Source organism: Bombyx mori, chromosome 21 (assembly GCF_030269925.1).
Source record: "Bombyx mori chromosome 21, ASM3026992v2".
NCBI classification, from domain to species: domain Eukaryota; kingdom Metazoa; phylum Arthropoda; class Insecta; order Lepidoptera; family Bombycidae; genus Bombyx; species Bombyx mori.
Genome location: NC_085127.1, coordinates 13,653,834 through 13,671,358, shown reverse-complemented (window position 1 = coordinate 13,671,358; position 17,525 = coordinate 13,653,834). Strand labels below are relative to the sequence as shown.

Here is a 17,525-nt window from a genome sequence, read left to right as displayed (position 1 = left end):
TTATACTTCTTTAGACGCGTTATGAAAAATTGATGAGAGTGAAATTTTACGATGCGCGCGCACCGTGACACAAAATTAACAGAATGAAGTTGCCCACTAAATCGCTCATTACAAATACGAGCGGCGTAACTTGGCGAGTCTGAATATAGCCGCAGGTGAACTTTCCGAACAGTACCGAGAATTACCGAATTTATACGATGTCAAAAAAAAGGGATGTCCAATATGCGTGTTTGAGGATGTTGTTTAAACGATTTTTTTTCAAATTTATTAAAATTTAAATAAAATAAAAAATATAAATGTGGTGTCGTGGGACACCAGGTAGGAACGAAGTTCCTTCGGCTAATGTAGAATCGACACAATTTGCAAAAAAAAAACGTGCTCAATTTTATGTTGGTTTTCTTGATTTTTCTCTTAAATTTTGCTGATTAGTTTTTATTTAAGTACAGGAAAGTATTTAGGAAATTCAGTATTTTAGGAAATAATAAATTACTTAAAATAAAAATAAAATCGTAATTCAAATTATCAATTAAAATAACAAAATATGTCTCTTTATTTTTGTTTGACAACATAAAATTACATAGAAATAGAAATAATTACAAAATAGAGAGAGAAGGGATGAGAGAACGAAAAGAAAGAGGGAGAAAGAGAAAGGTATTATACACTACTCGCTTGTGTATACGACTGTCGCGCCTGCGCACGTCTCATTTAACGGTTTTATTCCACGCACTTTTTTCCACGGATTTTTTCTTACGGTTTTACTATCACATTTTTTTCAGTTCGGTCGCGCAGCAAAATCCCTATCCCCTCCAAGCCTGCCGTAAGGAACTTCTTCCAAAAAAATAAATAAATTTAATAAAAATAAAGTATAACTTCTTACGCGCGTACATAAGTACACGCACCCTTTTTTTTATGGATGACCTTAGATTTCGGTTTTTATTATTTTATAAAGACGTGCTCAGTAGTTTTTAAGTTATCCTTATGAATGTGTTAATTATTATATGTATTAAATGAAATGAATTAATTTAAATTTATAATAAATACATTGATGATTATTATTCTCATTTTGTTTCGTTGAAGTCGGTTATCTTTTTATAAAAGCTTTGTATTATTTGCAGTTGTATTTGAACCCACGGTTTCCTTTTGTTCTTTTGGGTTAGGAGTAAATCGAACAGGCGTTAGGAGCGATTGGTGGACTACCCTCGCTTGTCACGAGGTAGCATAAGCCCGTGAGGTTCGGTTCCTGCTAGTCCACTGTCTTGAAGAAGCTGCTGACGTAGCTTGAGAGAGAACGCTCTTCTCTCATAGCGCTAACCCGTTGCCGTGGCTGTAAAGCTGTGGGCTAATTCAAAGGCACTCGCTCAGACTGGTACTACGTAGCAATTTTTTAATTTTTTTTTGTGTCTTAGACGATTTGACGAGCTCACAGCCCACCTGGTGTTAAGTGGTTACTGGAGCCCATAGACATCTACAACGTAAATGCGCCACCCACCTTGAGATATAAGTTCTAAGGTCTCAAGTATAGTTACAACGGCTACCCCACTCTTCAAACCGAAACGCATTACTGCTTCACGGTAGAAATAGGCAGGTCTATTATCCCTATGTGTCTGTTTGGAAACTAAGGAAGAACGAGGGAACACCCAAGAAGACGATTTGTAAGCTGCTGTACATGCATCTTGTAAAAAGGCAACAGCGTGACGCGAGTGCGGACTCTACAACCGACTTAGGTTACGACGTATCAGTATCTTCTTTGCGGGCTTCAGTTAGTCCGCGGATGAAAAGTCTTAATGGCAATGGCTGGTTCAGCGTCTCGAGGAATGTCAGGGAGAGATGGACTTCGCATGAAACATGTCCCCTGACGCGTCTGATACCCTCAGTTGAATTTTTCATTCCGGACTCGGGATGATAAAAGACAGGGGGTATTTATTGTGTCAACTCTGACATGCCCTGCCTACCGTCCTAAAGCAAAAGCCCGCCAATTGTCTCTTAATCCTAAAAGAGGAGAAATGTCCGTAACGGATCCCAAAAATAAAAATAAAAACACATGTACTTTAATATTTAGTTATTTGCAAATAACCGTTTGGATCTATATTCAACACCAGAGACAAGACCAGACAAAATTGCACTGGCAAGTGGAGGTCGGTCTCTGAAGCTTTATGCGTTACTGAAATACCTAGAAGAGCTAAAGTTACTTTAACTTACGCTTGTAGCTGGAAACTTGTACAAATGATCTATTTCGTCAGCTTAGCGATATAAAATCCACGTGCTTGGACTAACAGGTGGGGACTTAAGCTCCGAAATGACAACCTGGCCACAAAACTAGACATATTCTGTTTAATAAAATGTTGTTACACAAAACGTATGATGGATGAATGATAATGAATCAATCATGTCTGATTATGATTTTGTCCAGTGGTTTTGACTTCTTCTAACATACTTCTTTTTGTTTGTTACAGATACAAAATGATTTGGGCTGTAGTTTTATTGATTATTTTTATATTCTTGATATGGAAGGCTTTAGAGGATGAGGAGAATCCTCTTGACTCTCTTCCCGGACCAGAAAGGAAGCCGATCATTGGAGCCACTATGCGATTCGTCAATTTAAATACAAGTATGTATACAGTATTCCTTGGTACGAGCTTGCTGCTGATGGCGGTCGTAGTTGGTTTCATACGCTTACCAAGAACCATAAAATCCTCAGTTAACTGGTTGTATACTACAATGGACTCTAAGTTTTGTTTGTTAAAGGCCTAGTTCAGGAATTTTAGAATAGAGGTTTTAAGGGTGGGGCAGCCGTTGTAACTATACTGAGACCTTAGAACTTATATCTCAAGGTGGGTGGCGCATTTACGTTGTAGATGTCTATGGGCTCCAGTAACCATTTAACACCAGATGGGATGTGAGCTCATCCGCCCATATAAGCAATAAATAAATAAAACATATCAATACTCAATCGAAAATATTTACACTTCCTACATCAAAAACTATCAATATCACGCGTACACAATACCTTCGAAATCATTTCACCCACCCATCTTGCTTGTCGACCCATCTAAGCAATAAAAAAAAAACTTCCGAACATGATATTCTTATGTAAATTTTAAATAAATTCCGACACCCTAGTCCACAGCTTGTTGCTGTCGCGGTATCATCAAACAATACCTCAAAGCGCACACAGTGGAACATACGTCACAGAACAGAGAGAACTAAAATTTCTTTCGTGAGACTAGAAATCAAAATAAAGTTTACGGTTTTCGGGTTGATCTTTGGAATATGTATAAAAAGCTTTTCATTTACAGGAGAAATGTTTATAAAACTGCGCGAGTACCATGCGATGTACGGTACCAGATACGTTGTGAAGATATTCAAGAGGAGAATCCTGCATCTGTCTAACGAAAGGGATGTTGAGGTTAGTAGCTCTTATTTTAATAGTAGGAAAGGTGAATATTCTGTATTATTATCATTAATAGTGTCGTAATAAAGCGATAAGTTGACGACCAGTGTAGCGTAACCTATCCTCTTCGACCATTTCGATGCAAAACGTGGAAACTAGACTATTGCCTTGTATGAAACCCGTCATACTTTTAATATAGTTACTTAAAAATATGACAGAAATAGTTTTCGAAGTATTTTTATTGCCTTTGTAGATAAATTGAATATACGGCCGACCTGATTGTAGGTAATCCACTAATATGCTTTCCAACGAATTCAAAGCAATAAAAAGCAAAAAAAGATAATGTCTTTGATTTAAAGAAAATTATGATACATTTATACTAATATTATAAAGCTGAAGAGTTTGTTTGTTTGAACGCGCTAATCTCAGGTAGTCCCTGATCCGATTTAAAAAATTCTTTCAGTGTTAGATAGCCCATTTATTAAGGAAGGCTATAGGCTATATAACATCACTCTAAGATCAATACAAGTGGAGCACCAATAAAGAATGTTTCAAAATAGGGGTTTAAATAGCTCCTTAACATTCTATAATTCAAAAATATTTTCACTTTCTCCGTAAATGTAGTGGAGGTAAAATTTAGCGTTATGCCAAAGTAACTATTCCACGCGGCCGGAGTCGCGGACTAAAGCTAGTTTATTTATATGATACAATATGCAACACAACGTATGATGATCCGTCTATTTATGATCAAGCCATTGTGATATAAAACACTTTTAGCGGGTATTCCCCTTTTTGTGGCTTAGGGTTAAATCGCTGGTGCATCATCCAACATGTTGGGGCCTTCGTTAAGTATGCAGGGTCAAATACACTAAGGACTAGTGGCAGGGGGGTCTTTTGAGTTCGCACGCTTAGGTACCACTGCCCTGCCTATGTCTGCCGTGAAACAAAGATGCGTTTCGGTTTGAACGCAACCGTTGAACTGTAAAAATGAGATTTAGAACTCATGTCTCAAGGTGGGTGGCGGCACTATTTATGCATGCTGATGTCTGTGGGCTCCGTTAATCATTTAAAACCAGGTGGGCCGTGAGCTTGTCCATCCATCAAAGCAATAAAAATAACACTCCTCGTTCAGTCAGAGCTTTAGGATAAGCGTAGCGCCGTCTTCCGCAAATTTCGCCACCTCACTCACACGCATTGCTGTTGTTCATGTTTATCGGTCTTCTTTTTTCCCCCCTACCTATGCTGACAGCCTTGAGAGGCTACTTCCGCTTCTCATTGACGTGTAGGTGAGCTCACGGGGCTCGAATCAGGTGTGTTGCTAACACTGGCGCTAGTTTTTTTTTTTTTTTTATTGCTTGGATGGATGTACGAGCAGAATCTAGCACCTCGGAAACGCGACCCACTGAGAAGATCCGGCGAGAAACTCAATGGGCTGTATCTATGAGTTAATTTACTCGTCGAGCCCTTCGTCGCAAGCGATGGGTTTGGCGAGGACGGTGACCGGTGCTTCAGGTACCTAAAAGCACCGTTAATAGATCGGCAGGATCCGTAATGACGTGTTTAGGGCTATCGGCCTATAGAAGCAATCAAGCTCCAAATACTGGTAGTGTCAAGCTAACTGCTATGCATAATTATAGATTTAAGATAAACTGAGAGCATTACACGTGCCGCGTGCCTTTTTATATGTTGATCGAGGCATACAACAGACCTAGCTACGACCGCGCTACGATAGATATTTCAGCTATCCATTCTTGTTTCAGGTCGTATTGTCTCATTCGAAGAACATTAAGAAAAGTAAGCCTTATACGTTTCTGAGTCCTTGGCTCGGGAGCGATCTCCTGTTGAGCACCGGTAGATTATCACAGCTCTACTCATTAAATTAAGAATATTAGATACATTATAAAATGTGGAAGGCTTTAGAGGTAGAGATAGACCTAAGACAAAATGAATGGATTGCGTGAAAGACGATATGTGTAAGAGGGAAGCGAGCGAAGAAATGGTTTTTTTTATTGCTTGGATTATTGGACGAGTTCACAGCTCATCTGGTGTTAATTGGTTACCGGAGCCCATAGACAACTACAAATGCCGGCACCATTTGTAGTTGTCTATGGGCTCCGGTAACCAACCTTAGGATATGAGTTCTAAGGTTTCGGTATAGTTACAACGGCTGTCCCACCCTTCAAACCGAAACGATTACTTCACGGCAGAGATGGGCAGGGTGGTGGAATATAATAAAGGAGTATGGAAGGAAATTTTAAAGATACATTTACAATTGTGTAGTAGAGTTTCCTATTTGAGATTTCGTTATGCAACGATCTTTTTTTTTGGAACGATGTTCCTTATGGGACGATGCGGAGGGGTGCCCTAACCTGGAAAAAACGTCCGTAACGTAAGATTTTTATTAGTAATGCACACAGTGTACGACTTAACTTTGTAATAATGTACAAAAAATAACATTCATTGGCCATGATCTCAGAGCGTTCGTTTGCGTAAGAGTTATGCAAACAACCGTGAATGAAGTGTACCACGGTACTTTTTCACTCATTTTGATATTGTTCAATTGAAACGTTTTAAAAATTACAATCAGTTATAATTTGTTAATTGAATCGCGTTAGATATAGAGTGCAAAGTTTACAATCTATATCTAACGCGTACTCTATATCTAACGTTTACCCTGTAAACACAGATAATAATATGTAGAAATCGTAATAAGATCTAACGCCGCCATGATGTTTGTTTTTTTCTTTTTTAATAAGCCGTCATAATCAACACCGTCTTTACCATAAGTGCACACGGGGCCCGTGCCCAGGGCCCCCATTCTCAGAGGGCCCCGAAAGACCGACAATTTCTCTCACACGTTTATTCTCAAAACATTTTTGTGGGGCACATTACACTTTTTTCACAAATCAGTAATTAGAAGGTATTTACAAGGCATATACTATGACTATGATACAAGATTTTGCTCAACAGAAATCCCGATAGAAACCGCTATCGAAATCGTAACCAAACCAAACCAAAACAAAACCAGCAGCATTCTAATATCATTAATGACTTATTATATCATACTGTATTTGATTACCTATAATAAATGGTCATACTCAGTAAAAAAATGTTATTATAATTCGCTTTTTTTACTTTCCAAAAGGGCCTCAAATTCTTGTGTGCCCAAGGGCCCCATCCTAGTTTAAGACGTCCCTGGTCATAATATGACCTGTACATCAACCTGTAACGCCCTCTATTTTCGAGTAAATTCGATGAATCCATCAAAGGGTAAAAAAGCAAGAGAAAGATTACGAAAAAAAAATATATAGTTTCAATATTATTTTCTTGGAGGTTTGATTTGAACTTTTTGAAGAATTCAAAAGTTGGTAGATAAAGTGGTAGGTTTGATTACGACACTAAAAGTTGGTAGATCTACCGAAAAGTTGGCAGCGTTGCCATTGACATATGCAATTTGTTGCTGGTGTGACGGTAGCTATCATTACAACACAAGATGCCTAAATCTCGCATACGACATATTCAAAATAGCCTTACATATAATTAAACAAGCTTATTTGGAAATAGTATTATCATGCTAGAGTATGGGGTTCGATTACCAATCTGTGCAAAACTGAAGCTTCGAGCTTGGAGACGGTGTATGTATATAAGTTGAGCGAGTTCACAGCCCACTTAGTGTTAACACGTTGTACGCTTTCCGACCCATTGGTGGGTCTGGCCCAATTAAAGCCCAAAAATACTCTATTCCAATTACGAAGTCCCTTTTGAGACATATTAGAACGTAACTCTTCACGCTTCGCATAATTTGAAATAATAATCATTTTGTTCATGGTCGTTACCATTAAAAAAATACACACTCAATCTAAATGATTATACAATTAAATTCACACACACACACACACAATAACATAATAATAACATCTGTCTAATGGGACTTCGTCATTGAAATAGAGTATAGTCCCGCTAGGCCTAATCTGCTAGCCGACATACCATTTGGGCCAAGCCAAAATCAGGGTCTCAGTAAATTTTATCAACTTGAGATTTTCATTCTAAAATTTATAAAATGAAATAATTTGAATGGAAGATAAAAGTTAGCAACTTTTACCGTTATATTTGGATATTTTAAAGGCTCACCATGGCCCGAATGGTTCAGTAAGATAAGGCTCACCGGTGAGCACCGCAGCCTAAATGAAAATGCTCGATTTTTCATATGGCCTTCAATGTGTTAAATGGGTATCGAATGCCATACAAATCATAACGTCAATCCCGCCTACCAGATTTACCAAACTGGAATACCTGACTTCTTCGCGATAGGATGCTGATACCTACCCGTGCGGTTTTACAATAGGTTACGCTCTAAAAGTCATTTTTAAATAAATCAAGTATCCATTTCCTTGATAGGTTTTAAATGGCACAGCAGACGTAAGATTCTGACACCAACGTTTCACTTTAACATCTTGAAGAGCTTCTTAGAAATCATCAAGGACAAGAGTTGTGACTTGGTGAAGAGATTGGAGGAGTACAGGGGCGAAGAAGTAGACTTGATGCCCGTTATCAGTGACTTTACATTGTTTACGATTTGCGGTGAGTTTATTTATGTTTTTCCTACGATGAAAGCACAGTATAAGGACTAGTTCCAGCACTTTTACTTAAAGAACGAGGCCGCGTTTGTTGTAATGCGGCGTCTTAGATATACTGTTGTCAGTTTTTAAACCAAAAAACCAATCTACTTATCTTTCTATCTATCAGCACACAGAAGTCCACCAAACCTCGCCACAACGACCCGTTCTGCGCTAACTCCTATCAAATACTGCACTGGTGGTAGGATCACTTGTGAGACCGCGCGGATAGGTACCACCGCCCTGCCTATTTCTGCCGAGAAGCATTAATGCGTTTCGATGTGAAGGGTGGGGCAGCCGTTGTAACTATACTGAGACATTAGAACTTCTATCTCAAGGTGGGTGGCGCGTCTACGTTGTAGATGTCTATGGTCTCCAGTAACCACTTAACACCAGGTGGTCTGTCCACCCATCAAAGCAATAAAAAAATAATACTAAATATTAATAGTTGCGCAATTTTCAGATTACTCTGTAAAGCACAGATAAGTAACGTATTATAAAAAAAGTGTTCTTATTTTTCGAATTGCGTTTGACCGTAAATTCCATTACCAGTGGCGTCACTTCGGCTGGATTATTGACTAGGAAGGAAAGCTTTCTTTCTCGGGAATATTAAACCTGTTACATTAATTCTGAATAGCAAATTTAACTGTAGATAAATCACAGGCTTGGTACATTACATGGGGATTGTTATATTAATTCTGAATAATCTAATTTTACGTGATTAAAAGTCTAGTAGAGAATATAAAAAATGTATCGTGTATGTGTAGTTGATGTAATTCTAGGACTCAAATAACAGATAAATCTACATACATATGCACCCGGGACTACGTTGAGTTCCAAAAAGGTTGAACGTAAGGAACATGAACACAAGTCGCAAAAGCATACCCAAATAAAATATCTATGACCCGAGAAAAAAAATTAAAACTGTAGAGCTTTGTTGTTTTAGAAACGGCAATGGGCACCCAATTGGATTCAGACAAGTCAGCAGAAACCAGCGAATACAAAATGGCCATACTACAAATAGGATCTTTGCTGCTCGACAGACTGACCAAAGTTTGGCTCCACAACGACTTTATATTCCGCCAGTTTACCGTTGGGCGAAAGTTTCAGAAGTGCCTCAAACAAGTCCACTCTTTCGCCCATAATGTTATAGTTGAGAGGAAACGACAACGAGCATCTGGTAGAGACCCTACTGTCGTCGCAGAAGATGTATTCGGTCGTAAAAAGAGATTGGCCATGTTGGATCTTTTATTGGAGGCGGAAGAGAAAAATGAAATTGATTTTGAAGGAATAATGGATGAAGTTAATACATTTATGTTTGAGGTTTGTTGATATTTCAAAGAAAACTCGTTGGTGTGTATCAATGCTTGAGAGGATAATAAATATTTCAGAATATACCAAAGTCGTCTGTAAAATAGGTGTAAATACCTGATCAGTAGCTCAGTGGCCTCAAACGGATCTTGATCACCTTGTGCATGCTCAGCATGAGGGCAGAATCCTATCAGACCATGCGGCCATCGCAGAAGCTTTGGTTTTTTATAAACATTTATAGAGATAACAGACCACCAATATTGGCTAGCCGGGCCTACCATAATTTTTTTTTTTTTTTTTTATTGCCTTCGTAGGCAGACGGGCATACGGCCCACCTGATGGTGAGTGGTTACCGTCGCCCATGGACTTCAGCAATGCAAGGGGCAGAGCCAAGTCGCTGCCTACCGCTTAATACTCTCCACAAGCCTCGTTTGAAGAAGGACATGTCATAGCGCTCGGGAAACACCGTGGAGGGGAGCTCATTCCATAGCCGGATGGTACGTGGCAAAAAAGATCTCTGGAAACGCACTGTGGATGACCGCAGCGGCTCCAGGTAGTATGGATGAACTCTACTCCGGTGGCGGGCGGTGCGATGGTAATAACGAGATGCTGGTATCATCTCGAACAATTCCTCAGAGCACTCCCCATGGAATATACGGTATAAAATACAGAGGGAACCGAAGTCCCTCCGCAGACCCAGAGGCTCCAAACGATCCGAGAGAATGGGATTATCGACAATCCGAACGGCCCTCCTCTGTATGGAGTCAAATGGAAGAAGCTGGTATTTGGGAGCCCCGGCCCAGAGATGGGAGCAGTACTCCATGCGAGGCCGGACTTCTGCTTTATAAAGCAAAAGTCTTTGTCCAGGCGTGAAGTACCGCTTCGCTCTGTTGAGGACTCCCAGCATTTTGGACGCCAACTTGGCTTTGCCTTCCAAATGACTCCGAAATGGACATCGCTCGAAATGTCGACCCCAAGTATCCCGATACTCTCGGAAGGTTGCAGGGATACTCCTTGGAATTGCGGCGCCATGACAAAGGGGTCCTTCTTCGCAGTGAACGCGCAAACTTGTGTCTTTATCGGGTTGAATTGAACCAAGTTCAATTCACCCCATTCGGAGACTCGCCCCAGAGAGTTCTCCACTTCAGACACAAGTTTTGATCGTCTCTCTTGCACCGCGCTCCGAGAAAGACTCTGATGGCCGATATATCGCGCATCCCCCGTGCTGTCATCCGCATAGCAATGCATGCCATCAATAGACAGCATGTCATTGATATACAGGATGAAAAGCGTGGGGGAGAGCACCGAACCTTGTGGAACGCCACCGTTAATGGTCATGGTATCAGAACAGTCACCGTCTACAACGACCGTGATGCTCCGCCCATCCAAAAAGCTAGCGATCCACTTGCAGAGACCCTCGGGGATTCCGTAAGATGGTAGCTTCGATAGAAGTGCCCTATGCCAGACCCTGTCGAAGGCCTTCGCGATATCAAGGCTCACAGCAAGAGCCTCGCCCTTGCTCTCCAAGGCTTCAGCTTTTCAAGGCTACCTCAAGGTATACAAGGAGATCACCAGCTGAGCGACCGTGACAGAAACCGTACTGTCGGTCACTGATCAGCTGGCGATCTTCAAGATACTTCAGGAGTTGTGTATTTATTATTCGCTCCATCACCTTGGAAAGCAAGGAAGTTATCGCGATAGGCCTGTAGCTCGATGGGTCCGACCGGTCACCCTTCTTGGGGATAGGGTGGACGTGGGCGGCATAACCTTTACTTTTAAATATTGCGTCTTTCTTCTTCGTGGCTTTCTTCATTATTGAAGGTCATGTCTTTGAAACTTGACCGTGGCCTGTCTTATGAGCAGTTTCCACTTAAAGCAACAAGCGATCTTTTATTTTGCCATTCAACGATTTCTCGACAACACTAACGGTGCTGAAATAGGCCGTGATATCTATCAACCTTCGCTAAACTTGGGTTACTATAACTTAGCTTTATTTCTTACAGGGACACGACACAACTGCAGTCGCTTTAACGTTCAGTTTGATGTTGGTCGCGGAGGATGATCAAGTTCAAGTTGAGTAGCTTTCTGTTGAACGCATTACAGATTTTTTTTGCGAATGACCACGAATTAGTTATTCCAATGGAATTGCAACTTTGGGTTCTGGTGATCTATTATCATTTATATGCATCATCATCCATTAATTTCAGTCCAAAAGTTTGATTTTTGCGAGGTCGTCTTTCTAAATAAGCCCATTATTATTGAAGTCTTATTTTACTCTAGGATCGCATTTACAAGGAACTGCAAGGGATTTTTGGAGATTCTGACCGTCGGCCAACAATCAGTGATGTTGCCGAGATGAAGTACTTGGAAGCTGTAGTGAAGGAGACTCTGAGGCTGTATCCAAGTGTCCCGTTCATCGCTCGAGAGATCACTGAGGACTTTATGTTAGGTATGATTCTTCATTGTTGACATTGTCAGACGATAAAGAGCCGTAGCTCGCCCCAAATTTGAAACGTGAAACAGACAATTCGAATCGCACATATAAAGGAGAAGTTGTCTGAAACTAACCTATTCAAGGTAATTTGGACTGTGGCTTTCAAAGTGACACATTGTCTCTTCGTAGTGAATAATGAGAGCGTTAGCCATGAAGAGAGAGAGATATGTAAATGTATGTAAATGTACATATGTATGTAATGGATATATGTTTTTGGTTCGGTCAAGGTTGACTTACGAAGAACGGGGAACTTAACTATCCGAGCGGATTTCCTCAAAGGAATGCTTAATGTAACGTATGGAACACAGATCAGAAATGAGTATTGTTTGAGCAGGTACGCTTAAGGGATTTTAGCTCTAATTTAGAATTCATGTTAACATTGTGTTAACATAATCTCCAAATTAGGGCTAAAATGAAGGTACAAGTCGATTACGACAGGAATTTTGTGTTGAGATGATTGCCACTACTGATGCTGGTGGGGACGAAGAATTCATGGGATGATATGGCGGTAACGCGTGTTGTGAATCCCCATACCAAAGTCCTAGATATTTCAGTCAAGGCTCTATAATGCAGTTAGGTTTACAGGATACTCAGTATTAATTGAAATGTCAATCAATCGATACAGAATTCTCAAAATTGTGCCCGTTTTCTTGTGTTCATTTGCCTTGTCCCTGTTCAATTTTAGCACTTTATACGGGGGCTTGTGGTTAGACTTCATCCTTTCCCCCTGTAAATACGAGATTGAGTCCCTAGAAGAATATGACTTTAAGAAAATTGAGGCGTTCACTTGCTTACAATCTATTTTCTTCTTTTTTATTTAGATGACCTAAAGATAAAGAAAGGATCAGAAGTAGCAGTCCACATCTATGATTTGCATCGTCGTAAAGAGCTGTTTTCTGACCCCGAGAAGTTCCTGCCCGATAGATTCTTGAACGGAGAATTGAAGCATCCATACAGCTTCGTGCCCTTTAGCGCAGGACCAAGGAACTGTATTGGTTAGTTTGACGTTTTTTTTCACTACACTAGACACGAGAACAAGTTTTCAATTTTATTGTATATCGGATTATTGAAGTCGTCGTGGACTAAGGGATAAGACGTCCGGTGTATTCGTATTGAGCGATACACCGGTGTTCGAATCCCAGGTGGGTACCAATTTTTCTAATGAAATATGTACTCAACAAAATTTGACTTCAACGGTGAAGGAATAACATCGTGTAATAAAAATGAAATCCGCAAAATTATAATTTGCATAATTACAGGTGGTAGGACCTCTTGTGAGTCCGCACGGTTAGGTACCACCGCCCTGCCCATTTCTGCCGTTAAGCAGTAATGCGTTTCGGTTTGAAGGGTGGGGCAGCCGTTCTATCTATACTTGAGACCTTATAACTTGTATATCAAGGTGGGTGGCGCATTTACGTCGTAAATGTGTATGGGCTCCAGTAACCACTTAACACCAGGTGGGCTGTGAGCTCGTCCACCCATCCATCAACAAAAAAAAAAGAATAAAGAAAGTCCAATGACTTGTATCCCTACTAATTCATGGTTACAAAGATCTTATGGTATAGTATTCTAGTGATTGTAGACTACAATTTCCCTTCAACAGGTCAACGCTTCGCGACGCTGGAAATGAAGTGCGTCCTCAGTGAGATCTGTCGTAGCTTCAGACTAGAACCCCGCACTAAGGGTTGGCGGCCTACCCTCGTAGCCGAAATGCTTTTACGACCAAACGAACCTATTCATGTAAAGTTTATTAAACGCAAACAAAGCTGACAATGGTTTTATTAATGTTAAGTACACAGGTAGGGCGTGTAAGTGAGAGCTCGTTCATTCCGATTCAGGCACCCGTCGCGTGCTGACGTGCTCATCGACCGTTCGATTGCCGACCTCGGTTCGTGGCACATCTGGCGTCCAAGTGTTTTCTCGGAAGTGACTACCTGTGCTAATTGCGTCGCATCGCCATCTGTGAGCGGGCGGACCCCTAAATTCCAGGAATTCGTTCGGTAACTTAGTGGCCCGTTTGCAAGCGGACGGCTGTGTGCCGTAATTAATTGCGATTACTACAATTTTTGGGGCCTCGCCGTAAGGCGAGTGTGTTTTTAAAGTCCCGGGGCAGCCCCCCCTGGGCACTCGTCTATTATAATGGAGTCCACGGTCGACCTGTTTGCGGAATTTCTTCGCCTTAGGCACCCAACGTTATCGGCAGAATTTTTAGAATTCAAGGCCCATCACGCAGCGAACTCGCCGGCGGTCTCCGTCGCCCCCGTCGCTCCTGCGTCGTCCATCGCGGCCTCCATCGTGCCCGCCGATCCCGTGTCGCCGATACTCGCGCCCAAAACTTCTGCGTCGACCGTTGCAGCTCCGCCCCAACCGTGCGTTCGTCGGCGACCTACGTTGCACCCGTGTGTTCGTCCACAGCCTCCGTCGTGCCTGCGTCGTCCACTGTTCCCGCTAAAACACCCACCCGCAGGTCGCCCGCGCCCTCCTCATCCGATTCAGAGTCGGACATGGAGGTCGACCCTTCCCCCGCCGCCGCGACTGATGGATTCACAGTAGTCCAAAAAGGTAAAAAGCGCGCTGCGGAGGCCCGAGCTCCCGCGGCCGCTAAAGTAAGCAAAGCCGCGAACGCGTCGCGTCCCCGCCCTCCAACCCCCGTCGCTCCCGCTGTCCGTGCCACACCGTCGCCGCGTCCAGTGGCACAACCTAAAACTCAGACCCCTCCCCCGGTAATCCTTCAAGAGAAGGCAGCTTGGGACCGAGTTTCCCTGGCCCTTAAGGCCAAAAATATTAATTTTGTCAGCGCCCGTAATCTCGCCAACGGGATTCAAATAAAAGTAACGACACCCGACGAACATAGGGCCCTCTCAAGTTACCTCCGAAAGGAGCGTATAAGCTTCCACACTTATACGCTCCAGGAGGAGCGCGAACTCCGCGTTGTCATACGTGGAATCCCGAAGGAGCTAGATGCCGATCTCGTCAAGGCTGATCTGATAGAACAAGGCCTACCAGTAAATTCCGTGCACCGCATGCACACCGGCCGCGGTAGGGAGCCATACAATATGGTTCTAGTCGCCCTCCAGCCTACCCCCGAGGGTAAGCATATTTTTAACATACGGACCGTCTGTAAACTCTCCGGTATCGCCGTCGAAGTCCCCCATAAAAAAGGCACACCTAGTCAGTGCCATAACTGCCAACTGTACGGGCACTCTTCCCGTAACTGTCACGCGCGCCCCCGATGTGTTAAGTGTTTGGGCGATCACGCCACGGCCCTTTGTACTCGCGACCAGAAAACCGCCACCGAACCACCTAGCTGCGTCCTGTGCCGAACACAGGGTCACCCCGCGAACTACCGTGGATGCCCCCGAGCTCCAAAAATAAATCGTCGCGTCGCCCGCCAAAACCGCCTCCGAGCTTCCCGCCCAGACATCAAAGCCTCAGCACCCTCTGTGCCGAAGGCTAAGCCTGCCTTCGTGCCGGCGCCGGTGCCCAGCGGCTCGGCCTGGGCCAAACCGTTGCCGTACACGAACACGGCTGCAGCTCCTCCCTCCGCGATTCGTCCCGCCCCCGCGATACGTCCCTCCCCCGCAATTCGTTCCTCCCCCGCGACCAACACTCCGACCGCGTCCGATAATCTCGCTCTAGCGATCGACTTTTTTCAGTCGATCAACTTTGAGCGTGTTAACGCCTTGGGTGACGCCATTCGCGCCGCCTCCACTGCACAACACTTCATCGCCGTTGTGCAGGAATACGCTGACGTATACGCGTCGTTAAATACGTACGTCCTCCCCTCACTCCGCCGGTAATCAATGGCGTACATTAGTAGAATAAAGCCCTTATCCGTAACTATAGGATTTTTTAACGCTTACGGTCTCGCAAATCAACGTGATCAGGTTTGTGATTTTTTGCGTGACCATCAAATTGACATTTTCTTAGTGCAGGAGACCCTACTTAAGCCCGCGCGCCGTGACCCTAAAATCGCGAACTATAATATGGTCAGGAACGACAGGCTCTCTGCTCGTGGTGGTGGTACCGTCATTTACTATAGAAGAGCCCTGCATTGCGTCCCGCTCGATCCTCCCGCGCTCGCTAATATCGAAGCATCAGTGTGCCGAATCTCACTGACGGGACACGCGCCGATCGTTATCGCGTCCGTTTATCTTCCACCGGATAAGATCGTTCTAAACAGTGATATCGAGGCGCTGCTCGGCATGGGAAGCTCTGTCATTCTGGCGGGCGACCTAAATTGTAAACACATCAGGTGGAACTCACACACCACAACCCCGAATGGCAGGCGGCTCGACGCGTTAGTCGATGATCTCGCCTTCGATATCGTGGCTCCGCTAACCCCAACTCACTACCCGCTAAATATCGCGCATCGCCCGGATATACTCGATATAGCGTTATTAAAAAACGTAACTCTGCGCTTACACTCGATCGAAGTAGTTTCAGAGTTAGATTCAGACCACCGTCCCGTCGTTATGAAGCTCGGTCGCGCTCCCAATTCCGTTCCCGTCATGAGGACTGTGGTGGATTGGCACACGCTGGGCATTAGCCTGGCTGAATCTGATCCACCATCGCTCCTGTTTAACCCGGACTCTACCCCGCCTCCTCAGGATACCGCTGAAGCCATAGACATCTTAACGTCACACATCACCTCAACATTAGATAGATCATCGAAACAAGTTGTAGCGGAGGACTTCCTTCACCGCTTCAAATTGTGCGATGATATTAGGGAACTCCTTAGAGCTAAGAACGCCTCGATACGCGCCTACGACAGGTATCCTACCGTGGAAAATCGTACTCGAATGCGTGCCCTACAACGCGACGTAAAGTCTCGCATCACCGAAGTCCGAGATGCCAGATGGTCTGATTTCTTAGAAGGACTCGCGCCCTCTCAAAGATCTTACTACCGCTTAGCTCGTACTCTCAAATTGGATACGGTAGTAGCTATGCCCCCCCTCGTAGGCCCCTCAGGCCGACTCGCGGCGTTCGATGATGATGAAAAAGCAAAGCTGCTGGCCGATACATTGCAAACCCAGTGCACGCCCAGCACTCAATCCGTGGACCCTGTTCATGTAGAATTAGTAGACAGTGAGGTAGAACGCAGAGCCTCCTTGCCACCCTTGGATGCGTTACCACCCGTCACCCCGATGGAAGTTAAAGATTTGATCAAAGACCTACGTCCTCGCAAAGCTCTCGGTTCCGACGGTATATCTAACCGCGTTATTAAACTTCTACCCATCCAACTCATCGTGATGTTAGCATCTATCTTCAATGCCGCTATGGCTAACTGTATCTTTCCCGCGGTGTGGAAAGAAGCGAACGTTATCGGCATACACAAACCCGGTAAACCAAAAAATCATCCGACGAGTTACCGCCCGATTAGCCTCCTCATGTCTCTGGGCAAACTGTATGAGCGTCTGCTCTACAAACGCCTCAGAGACTTCATCTCATCAAAGGGCATTCTCATCGATGAACAATTCGGATTCCGTGCAAATCACTCATGCGTACAACAGGTGCACCGCCTCACGGAGCACATTCTCGTGGGACTTAACCGACCAAAACCGATCTACACGGGAGCCCTCTTCTTCGACGTCGCAAAAGCGTTCGACAAAGTCTGGCACAATGGTTTGATTTTCAAACTTTTTAACATGGGCGTACCGGACAGTCTCGTGCTCATCATACGGGACTTCTTGTCTAACCGCTCTTTTCGATA

General features: G+C 43.5%; 1 protein-coding gene across 6 annotated transcripts in view; it reads left to right on the top strand.

Annotated features, from left to right (window-relative positions):
- The window catches only part of LOC101737728 (cytochrome P450 4C1), a 33,190-nt gene extending 19,605 nt beyond the window's left edge, over positions 1-13,585 (top strand). For 4 of the 6 annotated variants that reach the window (XM_038018411.2, XM_038018413.2, XM_038018410.2 and 1 more), the window contains exons 2-10: positions 2,454-2,608; positions 3,297-3,406; positions 5,152-5,242; positions 7,790-7,972; positions 8,954-9,330; positions 11,322-11,390; positions 11,599-11,767; positions 12,634-12,807; positions 13,416-13,585. In XM_038018411.2, coding sequence (XP_037874339.1) covers positions 2,461-2,608; positions 3,297-3,406; positions 5,152-5,242; positions 7,790-7,972; positions 8,954-9,330; positions 11,322-11,390; positions 11,599-11,767; positions 12,634-12,807; positions 13,416-13,582 — 1,488 coding nt within the window. In that variant the 5' untranslated portion in view covers positions 2,454-2,460 and the 3' untranslated portion in view covers positions 13,583-13,585. The remainder of the gene's footprint in view (positions 1-2,453; positions 2,609-3,296; positions 3,407-5,151; positions 5,243-7,789; positions 7,973-8,953; positions 9,331-11,321; positions 11,391-11,598; positions 11,768-12,633; positions 12,808-13,415) is intronic. The other 2 variants (XM_062674774.1, XM_038018414.2) reach the window with 1 other exon arrangement.
- The last annotated feature ends 3,940 nt before the right edge of the window (positions 13,586-17,525 follow it).